Source organism: Camelus dromedarius, chromosome 5 (assembly GCF_036321535.1).
Source record: "Camelus dromedarius isolate mCamDro1 chromosome 5, mCamDro1.pat, whole genome shotgun sequence".
Classification (NCBI taxonomy): domain Eukaryota; kingdom Metazoa; phylum Chordata; class Mammalia; order Artiodactyla; family Camelidae; genus Camelus; species Camelus dromedarius.
In genome coordinates this window covers 29,002,803-29,023,257 of record NC_087440.1, presented here as the reverse complement: position 1 = coordinate 29,023,257, position 20,455 = coordinate 29,002,803, and the positions used below count along the sequence as shown (strand labels likewise).

Genomic DNA, 20,455 nt, shown 5'->3' with positions numbered 1-20,455 from the left:
CATGGCCTTAAAATTGTTGACAATATTAAATACTATGTTTAAGTAGACACACTACAGAACTATCAGAAGTATAACTCAAATTGACTCAACACATAATTTTATATTTTTTCTAATACTAAATGCTTCTCTTGTACTCTATACTGGTAAGATCAGGAAGAGACCTATCGCTGTTCTATTAAAAATACTATCAATTCAGTCTGAATTGTCCAAGAATTTATTTTCACTATGTGAATTTGGATTCTCATATAAAAATACTTCTAAGCTAGTAATTTTTATAAGAATTTATTTCTAAAAAAGCTAGCAATTTTAAAATAGTAGAAGGTCAGTTAAAAAATTTTTGGATTATGGGTTGTATTAGATTCATGTCAGCACTATTGATCTCTAAAAACCAATTCTTAGAGAACCTCTTTTTTTTTGGGGCTTTGAAGTTATTAATATCCCATTGAGGTACAGAAATATTTTACATTCACACAGTAAGTTTCTCAATTACAGAAGTACAGCCACACATAAAGTTCCTTTGTACAAGTTTACAACCTCATCTACAGATCAAAAGTAGATTCAGATTTACCAAGACATCGAAAGTAGAGAAACATACAGACATATCTCAAATAACCTTTCCACTTACAGTGGAAAGAAAACATTCTTACACAAACAGACAAATAGATAAACAGTTTTTAAAACTAACCAATAGAGCAAATTCTCCATCATTTCTCATTTGATAGAGAATAGGTCTTGTATTAGTTTACTAGGGCTGCTATAAGAACACACTGCAAACTAGGGGGATTATACAATAGAAATTACTGTCTCACAGTTCTGGATCCTAGAAGTTCAAAGTCAAGATATCGATAGAGTTGGTTTCTTCTGACAACAGTGAGGGAAGGATCAGTTCCAAGTCTCTTTCCTTGTCTTATAGATAGCTATCTTCTCCCCGTGTCTCTTCACATTATCTTCACTCTATATGTGTCTGTCTCTGTACCCAAATCCCCTCCCCTTTTTTATTTAGGTATAGTTGATTTAAAATATTGTGTTAGTTTCAGGTGCACAGCAAAGTGAGATTTTATATATATGTCTCAGATTATTTTCCATTATAGATTATTATAAGATATTGAATATGGTTTCTTGTGCTATACAGTAAATCCTTGTTTCTCATCTACCAAATTACCCACCTTTAAAAGGACATCAGTCAGTTTGGAGTAGGACTTACCCTGAATACCTCATCTTAACTCATTACATCTATAATGACCTTATTTCCAAATAAGATCACATTCTGAAGTACTGAGGGTTGAACATCAACATATAAATTTTGGTGGGACACAATTCAACCCATGACAGACCCTCACCGTCCCAGTAGAGATTACCAAATGATCAGATTATGAAATCAAATTCACAATCTCTGTTGCTGCCAGTGAGGAGAAACATATCAAACTTGTGTCAAACAGATTGGAACCAAACTTGGTTAAGATCCAGAAACGAACAAACCAACAAACAATAAATTACCAAAACAGAAAAACAAAACAGAGATCAGAGTGTCAGTGAAGGTAAAGTTTCACTGCTGATTGGGATTCACTATGGAAACTAAGAAGAGATATGTTTTGGCTTAAATGTTCCATGAGTGCATTGCTTTGGAAACACAGTTCATTGACTCCAGAAGATTCCACTTGGATATCCTGATGAGCCTCCAAAATGGCCAAAGTATAATTTTTAAAAAGTTAAAAATATGACTCCTATATAAGGTGATCATATGTTTAATTTAACTCACTAAAGAGAGAACAAGCAAGATGGTAACCTTTTCCGCTATGGAGTTTTTTTATATGCTTTTTTTGACAGGTGATAATAATATTGTAAAAGGAAGAGCTCTGATTTGTATGGTTGTTTGACTCCATCATGATTTATATATTGATCCAGGTAGGTTAGATGGATTGAAACTGTCTTTGATGGAGCAATTAAGCAGGGAGAGAGGAATATAAGGCCTTGATGTAACTGTACTCTAATTCCTGCCTTTGCAACATCCTGCTTAATTCCCTAACTCCAAATAGAGTTGCCCCCTGGTAGTAATCCCTAACAAACTTCCTCTGTGCTAATCTTCATCTCAGAATCTGCTTCCCTGAGAACCCAATCTTTGACACAAATCTCCTCATCCTTCTTATATTATTGTCAGAGAAGTACTTGAAGGTTTTGATATTACATGGGATATTACGTTGGTCCAATTCACTAATGATACTGTGCTAATTATTTGACCTTGTGAGCTAGAAGTAGAAAGTAAGACATATGTGTGCCAGATGACAAAGTGAATCTATCAAAATTTCAGGGATTTTCCACATCAGTGACATCTCCGTGTGGTCTGGAGCATGTCATGATATTTCTGCTAAGTTTACTGTATATTGTCCACCAAAGAAAGAGGCTCAATCCTTGGTGAATCTCTTTGTATTTCAGAGGCAACATATACCATTCTTGAGGGGGTTGCTCCAATCTATTTAGTGGGTAATTCATAAAGCTGCCAGTTTTTAATTGTGGCTGGAGCAAGAAAAGGCTCTTTAGATAGTCCAGAAGGCAAAAGCAGCCTATAGAATGCTCAAATTTCCATGTCCCCTGCCTAATTTTTCACTACATTTCTGTATTTGGACATAGGAAATCCTCCATGACCAATTAAGAGCAGAGGAGAAAACAAAGCATATTTTATGAATATTTATGCATGTCATGCTGGCACTATCTGGAAGTGAATGGCCATTTCATGAAACCCTAGTCAGAAATTGCCTAGTGAGGATCATAGTGAAGAAAAACTCTTGTAATGGAAAGAACTTTAGGTAATGTATATATTTTTAATATTTGTTTATTTATTTATTTTTAAATTAAGTTATACTTGACATACAGTATTATATTAGTTTCAAGACTACAATATAGTGTTTCAATATTTTTATACATTGTGGAACAATCACCACAAGTCCAGATACCATCTGTCACCATACAAAGTGGTTACAATGTTATTGACTATTTTCCTTGTGCATACATTACATCCACATGACTTATTTATTTTATAGCTAGATGTTTGTCCCTTTTAATCTCCTTTACCTACTTCATTCATCCCCCCAACACCTATCCTATCTGACAATTACCATTTTGTTCTCTTTTCTCTGAGTCTGATTTTTTGTTTTGTTTTGTTTGTTCATTTGTTTTAGATCCCACGTGTAAGTGCAATTATATTGTATTTGTCTTTCTCTGACAAATTTATTTCACTTAGCATAATACTCTCAAAGTCTATTCAAGTTGTTGCAAATAGCAACATTTCATTCTCTTTTATGACTGAGTAGTATTCCATTATACACACACACACACAGTATCTCTTTTTCATCCATTCATCTATCCACTGACACCTAGGGTACTTCCACAACTTGGCTATTGTAAATTGCCCTGCAATGAACACAGTGGCATATATCTTAAAAATTAGTGTTTTCATTTTCTTCAGATAAATACATAGAAGTGGAACTGTTTGACCATTGGTAGTTCTATTTTTAGTTTTTTGAGAAACTTCCAAATTGTTTTTTGTAGTGATTACTCCAATTTACCTTCCCACTAACTGAGTAGAGGGTTCATTTTTCTCCATATCCTCACCAACACTTGTTGTTTGTTGTTTTTTTTGACAATAGCTATACCAACAAGTGTGAGCTGGTATCTCACTGCAGTTTTGATTTGCATTTCCCTGACAGTTAGTGATGTTAAGTGCCTTTTCTTGTGCCTGGTGGCCATCTGTATGTCCTCTTTAGAAAAATGGCTAGTCATCACCTTTTTTTTTATCTGGATTCTTTGGGTTTTTTGTTGTTGTTGTATTGAATTGTATGAGTTCTCTATATAGTTTGGATGTTAACCTCCTATCAGATATTTGTTTTGCAAATATTTTTCCCATTCAGTAGGTGGCCTTTTCATTTTGTTGATGGTTTTCTTTGCTGTGTAGAAGGTTTTAGTGTGACGTATAATTTATTTTTGCCTTTGGGGTCAGATCTAGAAATTAATTACCAAGACCAATGTCAAGGACATAATCACCTATGTTTTTTTCTAAGAGTTTTATAGTTTCAGGTCTCACATTTAAGTCTTTAATCTTTGACTTAATTTTAGTGTATAGGGTAAGAAAGTGGTTTAATTTAATTCTTTTATAAGTAGTCATCCAGTTTTCTGAACACTAGTTATTGAAGAGACTATCTTTCCCCTTGTATATTCTTCCCTCCTTTGTTGTAGATTGACTATACAAATGTGGGTTTATTTCTGAGTTCTCTATTCTGTTCCATAGGTCTATATGTCTGTTTTTGTACCGAAAACATATTTTTTGATCACTATAGCTTTTTAGCATAGTTTCATATTGGGAGCAGGATACCTCAAGCTTTGTTCTTCCTTCTCAAGATGGTTTTGGCTATAGGGACTTTTTTGATGCCATGCACTACCTTTTCATTCCCCTCCATGGTTTTGATAGCATGTTTTATATATTTTATCTTGTGTATTCTTTAGCTCCCCATTGTAGTTATATGTGATTGTGCTACTTTTGTCTTTTAACCTTCTTACTAGCTTTTTAAGCGGCTGAACCACAGCCTTTACTATAGCTTTGCCTTTACTAGTGAGATTTTTATTTCATGTATTTTCTTATTTCTAGTTGTGGCATTTTCTTTTCCTCTTAAAGAAGGCATTAATATTTCTCATAAAGGAGGTTTAGTGGTGATGAATAAACTTTGGTTTTTGCTTGTCTGAGAAACTATGTGACTTTCAATTCTGAATGATAACTTTGTGGGATAGAGTATTCTAGTTTGTAGGGTTTTTTTTCTTTCAATGGTTTAAATATATTCTACCACTTCCTCTGGTTTATAAAGTTTATGCTGAGAAATTGGCTGATAGCCTATGGGATTTCCCTTTTATATGATTAGTTATTTCTCTTTTGCTGCCTTTAAGATTCTCTTTATCTTCAACTTTTACATTTTAATTATGATATGTCTCAATGTGGATCTCTTTGGATTTATCTTGTTTGAGACTCTGTGATTCCTATACCTGGATGTCTGTTTTCTTTCCCAGGTTAGGGACATTTTCAGCCATTATTTCTTCAAATATTTTCTAAGTCCCTTTCTCTCTCTCTTCTTCTGGGACCCCTATAATGCGAATGTTACTACTCGATGTTATCCCACATAAACCCTTCTCATTTGAAAAATTCTTTCTTTCTTTCTTTTCTTTCTTCTGTTCTGATTGGGTGATTTCTTCCAGATTGCTTATCTGTTCTTCTGCATCATCTAAATCTGTTTATTCCTTCTAATTGTTTTTTTATTTCAGTAATTGATTTCTTCAGTTGTGACTGGTTCTTTGTTATATTTTTTAAGTGTTTGTTTAAGACCTAAGAAAGAACAAGAGTATACATTTCTTGAGATGGGGTTTAGGGAGAGGAATGTGGATGGATTTTTTTAGAGAGAGCGTAGAGAATGCCCATGTAAAAGTCTATTAGAGATTATTCACTATACAGGAACAAGAAGACTTGCCTCTGTGATGCAAATCAGTCTCTTACCCTTATGCTAATACTGTTTGTTGATATCACATACTCTTCCTTCTCAAATGGTGCTGAACAGTGGCCTTAGGAGCATAGTTCATGTCTCTGTACAGACTCAACAACATGAATTTCCCCTCACTGTGGTGATCTGGCTACCATCATGGCCAAGGTGCCAATACAAAAGTAAAGCCTCAGTACCCTCTATTGTGCCACACCTCACTATACTCACTATCTACATTTTCTGGAAGAATTAGAGTCTTGTCTTCACAGTGATATAAATTTATTCTGGGTACCGATTTTTCATTCCCAACCATAGTGCTCCTGCTAGCACTACCAGTTATGGGCTTAAAACACACCTTTTCTGCCTTATCTATTCCTATGGTGTCCTGTGCAACTATGACTCTGGACACATTTTTATAGAAATTGAAGTCTGACAACAGGCTTATGCTCATAGAATTCACTAGACTTACTCATACTCAATAACCCATGGATGTCTCACTGATGGAGTGGTGGAATGGGCTGGTGGATGGTCATATTTTGTACCAACTGGAGGTGAACACCTTGCAAATTTAAGATGCTACTTGTTTGATGTAGTATATATCCTAAACCAGTGGCCACTATATTGCTATCTGTCCTATAGCCAGCATATATAAACCCAAGATGGAAAAGTTCATTTTAAAAATAGGGCCAAATTATTTACTATGGAAATTTATGCATTTTATTCTTGTGAAGTTTAGTTTAGTTGCTTCAAAGGTCCTAGTGTCCCAGGGGAAAATATTCCAGTGAACACAGCTAAAATTGGCCTCTGACAACTTCGGACTCACGGCACTGAACCAGCAGATGGAAAAGAGCTTGCCTCTGACAATTCTGGGGACTAGGGCAAGAGTAAAACTGGAAGCCCATAAGCTATATGTTGAAATATTTGAAAGTTATAAATCGAGATGACAAAATTTTGAGTATGTTCTATTCTTCTATATTGATAAATATATGTTGTTTCCCCTACTTCTCTAGTGTCTTATTATGAGTCTTTAGGACCTTTGTTCTGGTCAAACTAAATAGGTCTCTAGGGGTAAATTCCCTTGATCCATGAACTCCTTCTAAACTCCTGTCTTTGCAGTCGCACTTGGTCACTGTCCTCTAGAAGTGTTAATAACCTTCATTTCCACATATATCAAGGTTGTATGGCACTTTGTATTAGAGAACACAAGAAAATCTAAGATTCTATGAGGATGTCCTTTTCTTTGTGCAGGTAAAATAGCAAATGAGAAAAAATGTAGTAAGAAGAATAATGCTTGTGTCATACATGATTCTGTTTTGGAACTGCTGTGGATATGAGTCATGTATTCAAGTGCATGAGTGTTCTCCTGAAGCAGGTTAGCTAGCATCTGTGGTAACAAATTGACCAGTAGTAGAGAAAAATTGTGGAAAAGGGTATTGACATGTTCAAGAAGATAAACTGACCTTGACTTATAACTGGAATCACACAGTTTTAGGGTAATGTGAAAGATATTAGGAAAAGTTAAATGGATTGATAATTATTTGGGATTCAGTGCTCTGTTGCCAGTGACAATTAAATGAATGCTTTTCACCCCATGCAATTTAATAAACAGGTAAGAAAAATTGGTGACACATGAAACAGAAGGCAAGAGTTGTTGTAATCTCCATTGATTTTCCAAAAGAGATAAAGTATAAACTGATTATCTTTGTGAAAATAGAAGCGAATTTATTAAGTGCATGTAAAATTTTCAAGATGGAAAAGAATCTTATTGATAACTGGATAGAAGAGACACCTATAGAGTCAAATATGAATAAGTTATTTCTAATATAAATATTTAACTTAAAATATAATGTGCAAAATTTAAAAACAAAGTGAAAACTACCAGAAGTTAAAATTGTTTTTCCTGCTTTTTTTATGTGATTTACAATTTTTAAATGTTTTCTGTTAACTTTTTTCTCTAAATTGATTGCGGAATGCAGAAGGGTTTAGATAAGAAAGAAGTTCTAAGAGGAAATGTAATAGGGATTGGGTTTTTGAGTCTTTGAAACAGAAAACTAAGGGGTGACTTTGTTTAGTTTGTGTACCTAAAAATTAAATTGAAAGGGACACTGAAATTTGTTTATACACACACAGTTATAAAAAGTAAAAGAAACAGTCTTAAATTAAGGAAGAAGACTTTTACTTAAGTTTGAAGAAGAATTTTATGACAATTTGAAAGCTAAAATGCAGGACATTTCAGCTAAGGGTAGTTATAATATAATGAGGGAAATATAAATATTTCCATATTTTTAAATTGAGAAGGAAATTTATATGAATAATGGTTTAAAATTTCAAAACTATAAGAAGTCTGTAGGTAAATTTCAACTTGATGATTCCATTATTTGGAAACCTAGCTGCTAATATTTTCTTCATGTATAAAGTATTAAATATCTGGCAGTCTGTTTCTGGAAGACTGATCTATTCTGTATGGTTCAAGAAAAAGGATTAATACACTAAAAGACAAAGAACTGGCCCTTTTCTTTTATACCATGTATATTTAATGAGTTAAGTAATTACAGTTAATGTACTTGAGAAAAGCAATCTAAAAACTTTCCTTTTGAACAAACCAATCCGTAAGAGAAAGTAGTTTCCGAACCTAATCAACCAGGAGATTGATTGTAGGTATTTGATGACTTCCAGGTAAATAAACATCATATCCTGGTGTCTCCATCTAGAATCCTGTGACTATTGCTCAGGGTGTAAATAGGATCCTGACTATGCCCCACGTGGATTTAAACTTTGACATTTGAGTTTCACACATCAAACTATGAGTTTCTATATTCTGTAATATTTGGTTTTATATTTCTTTTCCTTTTAGTACTTTTGGAGAAGATTTATTTTTGACTTCTAACTTTCCTTTTTTCTAATACTCATTGCAGGGTAATTATAACAATCAGTTATATATTTCGGTTCCATATTTATAATTCTTTCCCCTTTAAATGAACTTTTCCTCAAATTTTGGTTTCCTATGTAATTGAAGGAATCAGGGATCCAAAAGGAAAATAAATTCACAGCTAAATAAGTATTACTGAATAGACTCATGGAGAAAGTCTTTGAAAAAAATGAGCACTTAAAAAACACCTGCAGACATTGTCCTAAAAGCTGCTATAATTAAAGAATTTCTGAAGACTGGGCCCAGAAAGTAATATAAATCATATCCCATAAACTACCACTTACTTAATTTAAAGTGGGCTTCATCTTTCTTCCCTTGTCATCATACACATACTTTCCTTATTTCCTCCTCTCTTTGCTTTTCATTTTGACCTAGGTTACTGTTTTTTTCCTCAATTCTTCTTCATTTTTATAATCTCCTGTTTTCTTTTTTCTTCTCTTCAGAACACCTCTCAGTCTTTTTATCCACCTTCCTTAGTTACAAAATCAGCCATATTTTCATAGTTTTCAATCATCCAATTATATCCTCTTCTATCTTTGTCAAATTGTGTTATTAAAAATACATGATCTGCTATACCTATTACTATTTCAATTGCAACCTGACTTTCCCATGTTGAGGCTGCCTTTATTATGTGGAGATCTAATTTTCACATCACTGAAATTTCAGGAAAGTTTTGCTGGTGGCAGTAGTTTCAATGTCTCTCTCCCTCCTTTTTTATTCTGAACATTTGTTAGCAGTTGAGATTACATGAGAGTAAAAACAGAATTCCTCCCCTCAATGCATTTACATATAAAACTAACTATAATGTAATATGATAAGTGATGATCTAGAACATAATAAAGTGTTATGAATAGGAACATAGATTAGGAAGGCATGAATCTGCTTAGACTGTGAAGAGCTGGTTTAAAAAAGGGGGGGTGGTTCTAAACAGTATAGCATGCACTTACTTTGCAGGGTGAGCAGTGAGTGGAGATGGTGGAAAGGTTTTTGAGGAAGAAGAACCAGTGTATTTAAAAGTATGGAGGGATGTATAGTGTGTGGCTTTTTCCGATAATATACAGGTGTTGCTGGATCATGGGGTGCAAGAAAGGAAGTGGGAAAAATAAGATAGGAAATGAGGTTTAAAAAAACCAGACTCCAGAGGGCTTTGAATGCTCTGTTAGGAGTTTGTGGTTCACATGAAGGCAAAAAAGGACACACTAAATTTTTAATACTATGATTGAGTCTCTTTTGAGAGCCAATGGATTTTTGTTGGAATAGTGAATACCTGAAGAAGAGAATTCTGATAAGGTTTTGTGATAGATCTGGTGAGAACTGATGACCTAGGGTCAGTGAGAAGAAAAAAGGAATGGATACAGGGAAGATGCATTAAATTAAAAAAGAAATTATGACATATTTCACCCATTTAAAAAGTACCCAAAACTGTATGGTTGGTACAGTGGACATTTGTTAATCTAACAATGTTAAAATCTAACAATGGGCATTTGTTATTTAATAATTTTTTTGATAGTAAATCATTACAAATAAAATTGAAAACACTTTTTCCATCAGATTCCTCTCTTTTTCTCTCCAGAGAAAACTGCTTTTCTGAAGTTTTTGGGTAGCCTTCTTGTTCAAATTCTAATACTTCTATTACACATGTATGTATTTATACTCAATAATATTTAATACTTTTTGAGTGTTTTGAAATTACAAAAATGATATTTATATTATTTTACAACTTGGTGTTTTTCATTCACTGTAAAATATTGGGGGTTTTTCATGATGATAAATATAAATCTGGTTCATTCAGTGTACTTTCCAAATAACTCATTTTATCTTATTAATTTACAACAATTTATTTATGTATGACCTCATTGTGGACATATATGTTATTTCCATTACCAGAGGCATTAAAGAGGAAAAATTAATTGTATTTGGTGATATATATTATCTCACATTCCCAGTTCTGTAAGACATTAATTTTCTCCATTCTACAGATGGGAAAGGGTCTCAGAAATGAAATGTTTGTTACCTAAGATCATCAAGTATTAGGTGACAGAATGTGAAATATAATTTTTCTGATATTGAACCCTATACTCACTTCATTATCCCATGCAGCTTCTTTAAAAAAATAATAAAAATAACTGCTATGTTATAAAAGCGAAAAAGAGATGACGTCAATGAATAATGGAATCATATACACAGTCTATCTTTAATATGAAGTCCCAAGTGTAGGCTAGTGTCCCTGATTCTACATTGAGATTGGTGATCAACCTCAAAATACTTTGACTCAAATGGGGCACTCAAGCTTTTTACTAAAGATACAATAATTCCTGTAGGTACTGGGTAGCTTATGAAGAAATATGACGGAAGAATAGTCCTACAATCTGAGTTAAAATAAAACACTAGAAGCAGAAAACTACTGAAATTGAAGGAATCAAGAGCGATTTCATGAAGGAGGTAGGACTTGAATACAGCCAACATTATAGAGGCTTCTAAGTGGTTAGTTCATGCTGGAAACCTGTTCAGGGGTCTCAGTTCCCTCTGGAGAAAGAAAGGTGATTGGAACTGATTAAATGGGCACTTCATATCATGAATCCATCAAAAAGCCTTCTGTTCCAAATAAGAGTACTTACTATAACAAGTAAGGTAAGAATAAGTGTTTCAGCAAATGCCAAGTTCCCCAGGACACAAAGGTACGTTAATTAGTGATAGAAAATTGTCAGGAGTGACTAATCATGGAGACCAAAGCAGCAGTTACCAGTATGTCAATAAATGACAGCTGTCAACTATTATAGGGCTTTATCGTTCTCCCAACAATTCCCATCACATGTCTTTGTTCAAGTTGTATCCTCAGGAAGTTTAAATAAAAGAAGAAATAAAGCAGAAAATCAGAGAGGGGACTGATCTTTGAGTCAGTAAACCTGGGTTCTAGTATAAGCTCTAACACTAGGTAAATTTATGGTTTTGGTCAAGTTATTTAACATATTTGGATATTTATTTCCTGATCTACAATAACTAGAGAGTTTAATAAATAAGGGATATTGAATTTATCAGTAGGTCCCAGAGTTGACCTCATTGATTTCAGTCTCTTTCATTAAATTGAAATCTTTTATTTTAGTCCTATTCTCTCTTTTGGTTTTCCTAGGGGCAAAAATTTCACTTTCCTGAATTCCCCAGACTCTTGTCTTTTCCTTCTTTCCTTACATGGTCAGTGTCTACCGGAGCAAATACATTTTATTCACTCTTTCAGCAAATATATGTTTCTGATTCTAAATTTTTGATACACTGAATTGAAGAAGATAGATATGGTTCATAAGTTTATGAGGCTTGCAGCCTAGTTGGGAAGCAGAAATTAAACAAATAATAAATTACATTTGTGGTAAGTATTACTAAGTAATACAGTATTCTTTGAGAGCAAATCAATTAAACTTACATAAGATAGTCTAATTAATATAATTAAATAATAATGAATATTATATTCATTTTTATTGAAATATATTTTCTGACATGGAAGTTTGATGTTCCCTGTTGGTCAATAGTATTTAATTTTCTTCTCCATTCACTCACTATGTCTCACGTGTTGAGTGCTATTAGGGCAAGTGAAATAAAGAGTAGACTAAACATTTACAGAATATTTATACAGCCATTTGATTATACATTAATTATTTTACTAATTACAATTTCCTAGGTAAATAAACAGACTTAAAGAGTTTAGGTAATTTGCCCAAGATCAAGTTGTCAATGGCTGAAGACTATATATATATATATATATATACACACACATATATATATATGTCTTTGTAATCGAAATTCAAAACCAGTATTCTTTTTGCAAAGCTATGATGTAGCTCTAAATATAAGTAAATAATTACAACAAAATGTGATAACTCCTTGTACAGATTTGTACAAAATGGTTTCCACTATGCTATCCATTTAATAGTTTTAAGCTTTTCAAATCATGTTCTAAGTACTCTAAGGCAATGTTTCTCAAATTACCTTTGTGGAAGGATAAGGTTTTTCTTTAACTTCTAGTGTTTCATAAACTATGGCTTTGGTAAAAAAAAAAAAAAAAAACAAAACAAAACAGAAACATGAATGTCACTGTAATGTCAAATTGCTAGAGAAGTTTCTAAATATTCATATACTCTGTATCTAATATAACACAAACTGGTAACAGACCGTTGATGGACCTACACCTCTCTGTGATTTGTTCTTTGGGATTGGGGTCAGAAGATACCAGTTTTAAGCCCAAAATTAAAAATTTTATGGTTTAATTCCTCTTACTCATGTTAAACATCTTGTATGTCATGAATAATATTGGAGCATCAATCTTTGGAGGAAGCAGAGGGTTTTAAATGCAGAGAGAAGTTGGTGATAAGGACTGCTCCACATGACAGTCACTGATTTCTCTGTGTGATCACATTTATTGGCCATAAGCATACCAGGGTCAGTTTTAATGATAAAGTAGAAATAGGCTTCATAACGTTGACTGCTCTTCTTCTAATTTATGAAAATAATTATCTAATTTATTAAAATAATTATCATAATTTACATTTTTTCTTATTATTCTCCTTCAGGTAGCAATGCCTACAAAGCCAATATATGGAGCAAATCACACTGTGGTGTCAGAGTTTGTGTTCCTAGGACTCACTGATTCTTGGGAAATACAACTTCTCCTCTTCGTGTTCTCCTCCATGTTTTATGTGGCAAGCATGATAGGAAACTCCCTCATTATTCTCACTGTGACTTCTGAGCCTCACTTACTCTCCCCCATGTACTTTCTGTTGGCCAACCTCTCCTTCATTGACCTGGGAGTTTCCTCCGTCACTTCTCCCAAGATGATTTATGACCTTTTCAGAAAGCGTAAAGTCATCTCCTTTGTAGGGTGCATTGCTCAGATCTTCATCCACATCATTGGTGGTGTGGAGATGGTGCTGCTCATCGCCATGGCCTTTGACAGATACGTTGCCATATGCAAGCCTCTCCATTATCTGACCATTATGAGCCCAAGAATGTGCATTTCCTTTTTAGCGGCTGCCTGGATGACTGGCCTTATCCACTCTATGGTTCAACTGGCTTTTGTAGTAAACTTACCCTTCTGTGGTCCTAATGTGTTGGACAGCTTCTACTGTGACCTTCCTCGGTTCATCAAACTTGCCTGCATAGACACCTACCAACTAGAGTTCATGGTCACAGCCAACAGTGGATTCATCTCTGTTGGCTCCTTCTTCATTCTGATCGTTTCCTACATCGTCATCATTCTCACTGTTCAGAAACACTCTTCATCAGGTTCATCCAAGGCTCTGTCCACACTTTCAGCTCACATCACAGTGGTAGTCTTGTTCTTTGGTCCTTTGATATTTTTCTATACATGGCCATCTCCCTCTACACACTTGGATAAGTTTCTGGGCATCTTTGATGCAGTTCTTACTCCTTTCCTGAATCCTGTTATTTATACATTTAGGAACCAAGACATGAAGGTGGCAATGAGGAGGGTGTGCAGACAGCTAATGAGATATAGAAAGATCTCTTAAGTGATGCCTGTATTGTAAAGAGCCCTTGTTGACTACTGATGTTCATAACTGATGGTCAAATTCAGAGAGAAGCTTTTCTTTGTCCTACTTAGATTTTATTATACACACTGATATTGAGTCTATTTTGTCTTTCACTTAGGAAGGAAGGACATTCACTTCTGAAAAGAGAAAAGGAATTACATATGAAATATTTTTAATCAACATTTATAGAAATCTTGAGCCTTAATTCCTAAGGAATAATATTTATATGAAGTAATTATTACAGATACAAAACTGGGCATATTTATTTAAGGCCTTCAGAACAGGGAGAACTCTGTCTCTCTTTTTAAAAGAAGCCTGTCTCACAGACAGGAATTCCTATCAGTGCCTAACAGGGGTTTGCTAAGGGAAGACTGAACAGAGTCTTCGTGTTGTAATGCTGCAGCTTGGCCACATTCTACCCCTCCTTTGAGGGAGCTGTTCTTGAAATACAAAAAACTGGGAAATACCAGGATTTTTCTCTATGATTAGCATTATGCTACTCAAATCCATTAAAATTTAATTCCCCTTTTCTTTCTAATTCTTTCTTTTCATTTTTCCTCAGCTACATGTGGTCTCTGGGCTAGGAAAAATTTTCTCCCACCCTCTCCTTTCTGAGGCTTTCTTCTGTCTCTTTCTCCTCATTCTATTATTTCTCCTTTTCCCAATTCCCTGAATTTGCTGCTCTGTCCCCTTTTAATTCCCCTTACGGCTGTCCCCTTTAAATTATTCTATGTATTTATTATAAATGGCCTCCTCAGCAGTTCCATACTTTGAAGAAGTTGTTGTTTTGCTACAGGAGTTCAGCTGTGGTGTGTAAGTGAAGGGAGAATACCTAACTGGCAAGGGGAGGGTCACTTACAGAAGTGGCTTTCATATTTTTGACTGTGACCCACAGTAAGGAATACTGTATACATTGCAGTACATACTGTGCCGCCTCCCCATAAGAAACTGAAACAAAGTTTTACATAACTTTTATCCCAGCACGAATAGGTGCACATTTCACAGTGGATTTGCCTTCCTGTCTGCTCTCATGGCTTCACACTGTGTCAACTTAGCTAAACCAGAACTATGTTTCCAGAATCCCTTTCATGTATGTTTCCATGTTAGGCTTCACAGTTAAAGTTTGTGTGAGGTTTGGAACAAGGAAGTGAAGCAGTAGCCATTTTGGTTCTGAAGACCAGAACAGGGCGAGTGCGTTACAGCTCAGGCCTGCTGCTGGCTCACCTGCTGCTGTGGGACAACACCTTGGGCCTGCAGCTCCTCTGGCTCCTACTGGGTTTCCACCTCAGCGCCTCCAAGTCCTGGGCCAGGTGCAAGTGCATCTTCATGATGAAGAGCATCAGCTTATTCAGGTCACCTGCATCATCAAAACTGGAAGCAGTGAGAGACAGACACACAGTTCTAGGTTATCCTTGGTCTCCTTCGCTTCCTGCCCATTTTCCCTTCCGTATTGCAGGTTCTGCAGGCTGCAGACTCAGCATGAGCTTCAGTGGCAATAGACTTACACTGCTTAATGTCTATTCCCTACAACAACTCCTTTATTCTAAATCACTCACAGTGGTTCTACCTTTCTGATCAAACTCTGAATAACACACCCTAAACATGTCTGCCAGCCCAGTCATTTGCAGATTTATAGAACGTCTTATCCTTAACATGGTATCTACATTGAGTTGCATCTAACCAGAGATATATTTTACAGCGAATGAAGTATGAGCTTAGACACATATGAACTCATTGTTCTATTTACATGTTTCAACACTTTTAAAAGCAACTGACTTGATAGTGGAATGGCCTGCTGAGGTGCAGTGACAATGACAATCGCTGGGACACCACTTGGGATGGTGACGTGCTGTCCTACAGCATGCAGTATAAACCTGTGATAAGCTACAGAAGCTGGCTGTGTTATTTTCCTCTTCACAGCTCCTGTTGGGTTACCCTCTTCTGCACCTACAGCTTCTACTTGTGGTCCTAGAATCCACTTCTTCCCCATCTCCCTGTAGCCCCAGAGATCATAAGAGTTCACTGCTCTTGCCAGTCCTGGGTTCCTTTACTGTCCTTTGTTGGTTCTTGTAACTCTGTCCTAACTCTTGTATATAATTCCTTCAAGCAACTCTCTTCAATCACCCATATAAATGTGACATCTTCTCCTGTCTGGATTTTAATACTCTGAAATATCTATAAAACAATGAAAAGAAATGAACTAGAGCCATATGCATTTACATAGGGAAATAGAAACAAATGCAGAGCATAAAATAGATCTGGACTAATACATACTACATGATGTTTACCCCTAGGGAAGGGACCCCTAGGGATGTTTACCCTAGGGAAGAGAGCAGGGACCTTCAGTGAAGGGTCATGATCAAATAGTCATTGGCTTTATTTGTGATGGTTTACTTTTTTTAATTAGGTTATTTAAGTGCTTTCTGTCCAATTAAAAATTATTTTAAAATCATTAGTTGATTATTTTTGCTGCTACTAAGTCATTCTCTGAGATTTTGAGATTTCAGAGTATCCCTTGATCATATTAAAAATTAAAATTTTATCAACTCTAACATATACACTCTTTCCCCCAGCTGAACTGAAACAGCTGATAACATATTTGAAATTTCTCTGTTTCAGACTATTCTGGGGCTTAAGGATAATGTACCCCTGACTGACTGATCACAGGTCTGTTTTATGAAGCATGTGCTCTCCTTCTTCATCAGCACATGGACATGAATAGCCTCTGGTGAGATGCTGGGAAATACTGGAAGAGGTCAGCATTTTAGCTTTGATCTAATTTTATCCTTCATATTTCAGTTTTGCTCAGTTCAACAAATATATATTAAGTATCTACTATATGACATAAAATGTACAAGGTACTAGAAATACAGAGAAAAATAAGGGTGCATCCCTGCCATTGAGGAGCTTCTAACTCTGTGGGACACGGAAAGAGAAACAGTTTCAATGTCATGAGGTAAGTGTAGCGATAAAGTATGCACAGGATGCACAGGATGCTATGGAAGTACAGAGAGGAGCACAGAGCAGTGGTTTCAACAGTAGCTGTGCAGCAGAATTACCAGGTACTTTCAAAAATACTTAGACCCTTAGCCCATTTCTCAGAGACTTTGATTCAGTCGGTCTGGGGTGGGCACATTTTTTTTATTTTAAAAAGCTTTCTGTCTCATCTCCCACCACTCCCCACCCTGGGCTTAATGTTCATTAGTACTAAATGACTATCATTTCTCAAACATGCCAAACATGCCAAACATGCCATGTCTCATGCTGCATGCTGTTAATTCCTTCTATAATGTCTTCCCAGGGACACCCATTCCTCACCCCTACCCCTATTCCTCTCTCAAACTCGTAAATCCCTACTGAAGAGCTACTTCCCCTGGGAAGTCTGCCGGGTTTCCCCCAGGCAGATTTAAGTGTTCTTTCTTCTATGTTCCTACCCGTGGCATTGAACATGCATTAGTACAGGTATTATCCAGGTTGGATTAAGATACTTCCATGCATGTGTCTTCTCACTGGATTCCAAGCTCCTTGTCTAGAGACTGGTATATGGAAAATGATCAAAAATGGTTTGAATAAACAAGATTATACTCTATAGCACAGGGAAATATATACAAGATCTTGTGGTAGCTCACAGTGAAAAAGAATGTGACAATGAATATATGTATGTTCATGTATAACTGAAAAACTGTGCTCTACAGTGGAAATTGACACAACATTGTAAGCTGACTATAACTCAATTAGAAAAAAAGGTTTTAATAAATAAATTCCTAGCTTTCAGGACACTTAGATTCTAATGATTTTTTTTTCCCCTTCAAATAGCTTTAGGTGTCATTTTGGAGATTGCACATTGCTTGACATTTTTTAGTAGAATATCATCATTTTATTAGACATATTCCTTCACTCCCTCTGCAGTACTTTATTTGAAAGCATTGCAAATGGACAGCAAAGTTGAAAGAAATTTATATTAATACCTGTATACCCACCACTAGATTCCAACATCAACATTTGATTCAATGGAGAAAAGATGATTTCTTTAATAAATGGGTATGCAGAAATTGGATACTCTCAGGCCATAGAACAATGCCAGGCCCCCATCTTATAACACTTAGAGAAATTAACTCATTATGGAGTAAACACTTAAGTGTAAGACCTGAAAGCATAAAAGCTTCATAAGAAAAACATAGGGAAAAATCTTCTTGACAATGGCCTTATCAAACATTTTTTGGTTATGACACCTAAAGCACAAAACACAAAAGCAAAAATAAACAAGTGGGACTACATTAAACAAAAAAGGCTTCTGTGCAGCAAAGGAAACCATCAATAAAATAAAAATCCAGCCTATGGAATGGGACAAAATATTTGTAAACCACATATCTGATAAACCACATGTCCAGAATGTATATGAAGCCCAGATAACTCAATAGCAAAAAAACAAAAATAATCCAACTTAAAAATGGGAAAAGGACCTAAATAAACTTTTATACAAAGAAGATACTCAAATGACCAACAGATACTTGAAATGAGGCTCAACAACACTAATCATGAGGGAAATGCAAGTCAAAACCACCATGAGGTATCACTTCATACCTATTAAAATAGCTAATTCCAAAAAGACAAGAGCAAATATATGCTAATGAGAATATGGAGACAGTGGGTACCTTTTTCACTGTAGTGGGGACGTAAATTGGTATAGTACTGTGAGAACCAGTGTGGAGGTTCCTCAAAAAATTATAACTAGAACTAAATGTGATCCAGCAATTCCACTTTAAAGTATATATGTGAGGGAAATGAAATCACTGTCTTGAAGAAATGTCAGTACCCCCATGTTCATTGTAGCATTATTTACAATAGCCTAGATATAGAAACAACCTAAGTGTGCACTGACAGATGAATGGAGGAAGAAGATATATATACATATATACATATATATATGTTTGTAGATATATATATAGATACATATATGTGTATATATCTATATACATGTATGATGTAATCTTATTCAGCCATGAGACAGAAGGAAATCTTGTCATTTGTGACAACATGGATGAAACTGCTAAGTGAAATAAGTGAGACAGAATGACAAATATTGTATGATTTCACTTGTATGATGTATCTTAAAAAAAAAAAAAAACCCAAAGCAAAACTAAAACCTGAACTCATAGAAACAGAGAACAGATTCATGGTTACCAAAGGTGGGTTATGGGTGGTAGATGACATGGGTGAAGGTGGTCTGAAGGTACAAACGTTCAGTTAGAAAATAAATATGTTTGGGGAATTTAATGCACAGGCATTGTAACTAGTTAACAATACTGTATTGAATGAGATGGTCCCTGACAAACAATGGTGTCACTTATGAATTAGACTTTATGATGGTGTGAAAACAATATTCATTGGGTAAACCATGCTTCCAGTTTTGAATTATGATCTTTTTCTGAGCTGGCAATATGTGATATGATACTCTCTCTAGTGGGGCTGGGCACTGGATGTGAGCCATGCAATCACAAGGGCAAACAACTGATAGATTTACAACCATTCTGTACCCACGCAACCATTCTGTATTTCACTTTCAGTATAGTATTCAATAAATCACATGAGATATTCAACACTATATTATAAAATAGGCTTCCTGTTAGATAATTTTTTGCAACTATAGGCTAATATAAGTGTTCTGAGAACATTTAAGATAGGCTAGGTTACAGTATTCTATTCAGTAGTTAGGTGTATTAACTGCATTTTCAACTTAGATATTTTCAACTTATGATGGATTTATTGGGACATAACCCTGTCATAAGTTGAGGGAGACCTGTATTTGAAAGTTGCTAAGAGAGTAGATCTTAAAAATTCCCATTACAAGAAAACAATTGTATGTGAAGTGATGGATTTAATTAAACTGTATGTTAACTATTTTGCAATATACACACATATCAAATCATTATGTTGTATAACTTATTCATATGTTATATGTATATAACATATACAAGGCTTTATGTCAATTACATCTCAATAAAACAGGGAAAAAACATTTTACTATACTTGCTTTATCACGTATCTATCCATCTAGCCATGTATCAATACATTTTTGATGCATTTCAAAGTGAATTGTGGACATCAGTTTCCTGCATTTAATAAATAACATCATTCATTCATATCAAACATTCATTGAGGGTCTGCTCTGTGCTGGACATTGTTTCATATGTTCTGGAGGCATCCCTTTTGAAAGTGAATATTCAAAGAAATCATTCTTTTATAGGAGTGAATTTTTCATTGATTTTATTTTTAAGCACATTTTCTTCCTAGGTTCATTTTGATGAAGGTCCTAAAAGTGCCATAAAGATATGGAATAATTGATGCATTGCTGGAGGTCAGCCATGGTACGCTTTTGGGAATGGAGAACTCTAAACAAGTTTCAAAGAGTAGAGGAGGCATGGCTCACTCCTGCCTACAGAACTTGTGTGCTGTTCCTTCTGCTAGAA

At 35.0% G+C, this 20,455-nt stretch overlaps 1 protein-coding gene across 2 annotated transcripts; it reads left to right on the top strand.

The window, feature by feature from the left end:
- The first annotated feature begins 10,424 nt into the window (after positions 1 to 10,424).
- On the top strand, positions 10,425 to 14,017 carry LOC105090019 (olfactory receptor 4F3/4F16/4F29). Of its 2 annotated transcripts, XM_064486392.1 has the most exons (2): positions 10,425 to 10,434; positions 13,039 to 14,017. In XM_064486392.1, exons 1-2 carry the CDS (start codon positions 10,425 to 10,427, stop codon positions 13,962 to 13,964), a joined length of 936 nt encoding a protein of 311 aa, XP_064342462.1. In that variant the 3' UTR covers positions 13,965 to 14,017. The 2 variants fall into 2 exon arrangements, with proteins under 2 accessions (XP_064342462.1, XP_010979513.3); XM_010981211.3 differs by lacking the exon at positions 10,425 to 10,434 and having other exon boundaries at positions 13,014 to 14,017.
- Positions 14,018 to 20,455: the final 6,438 nt, after the last annotated feature.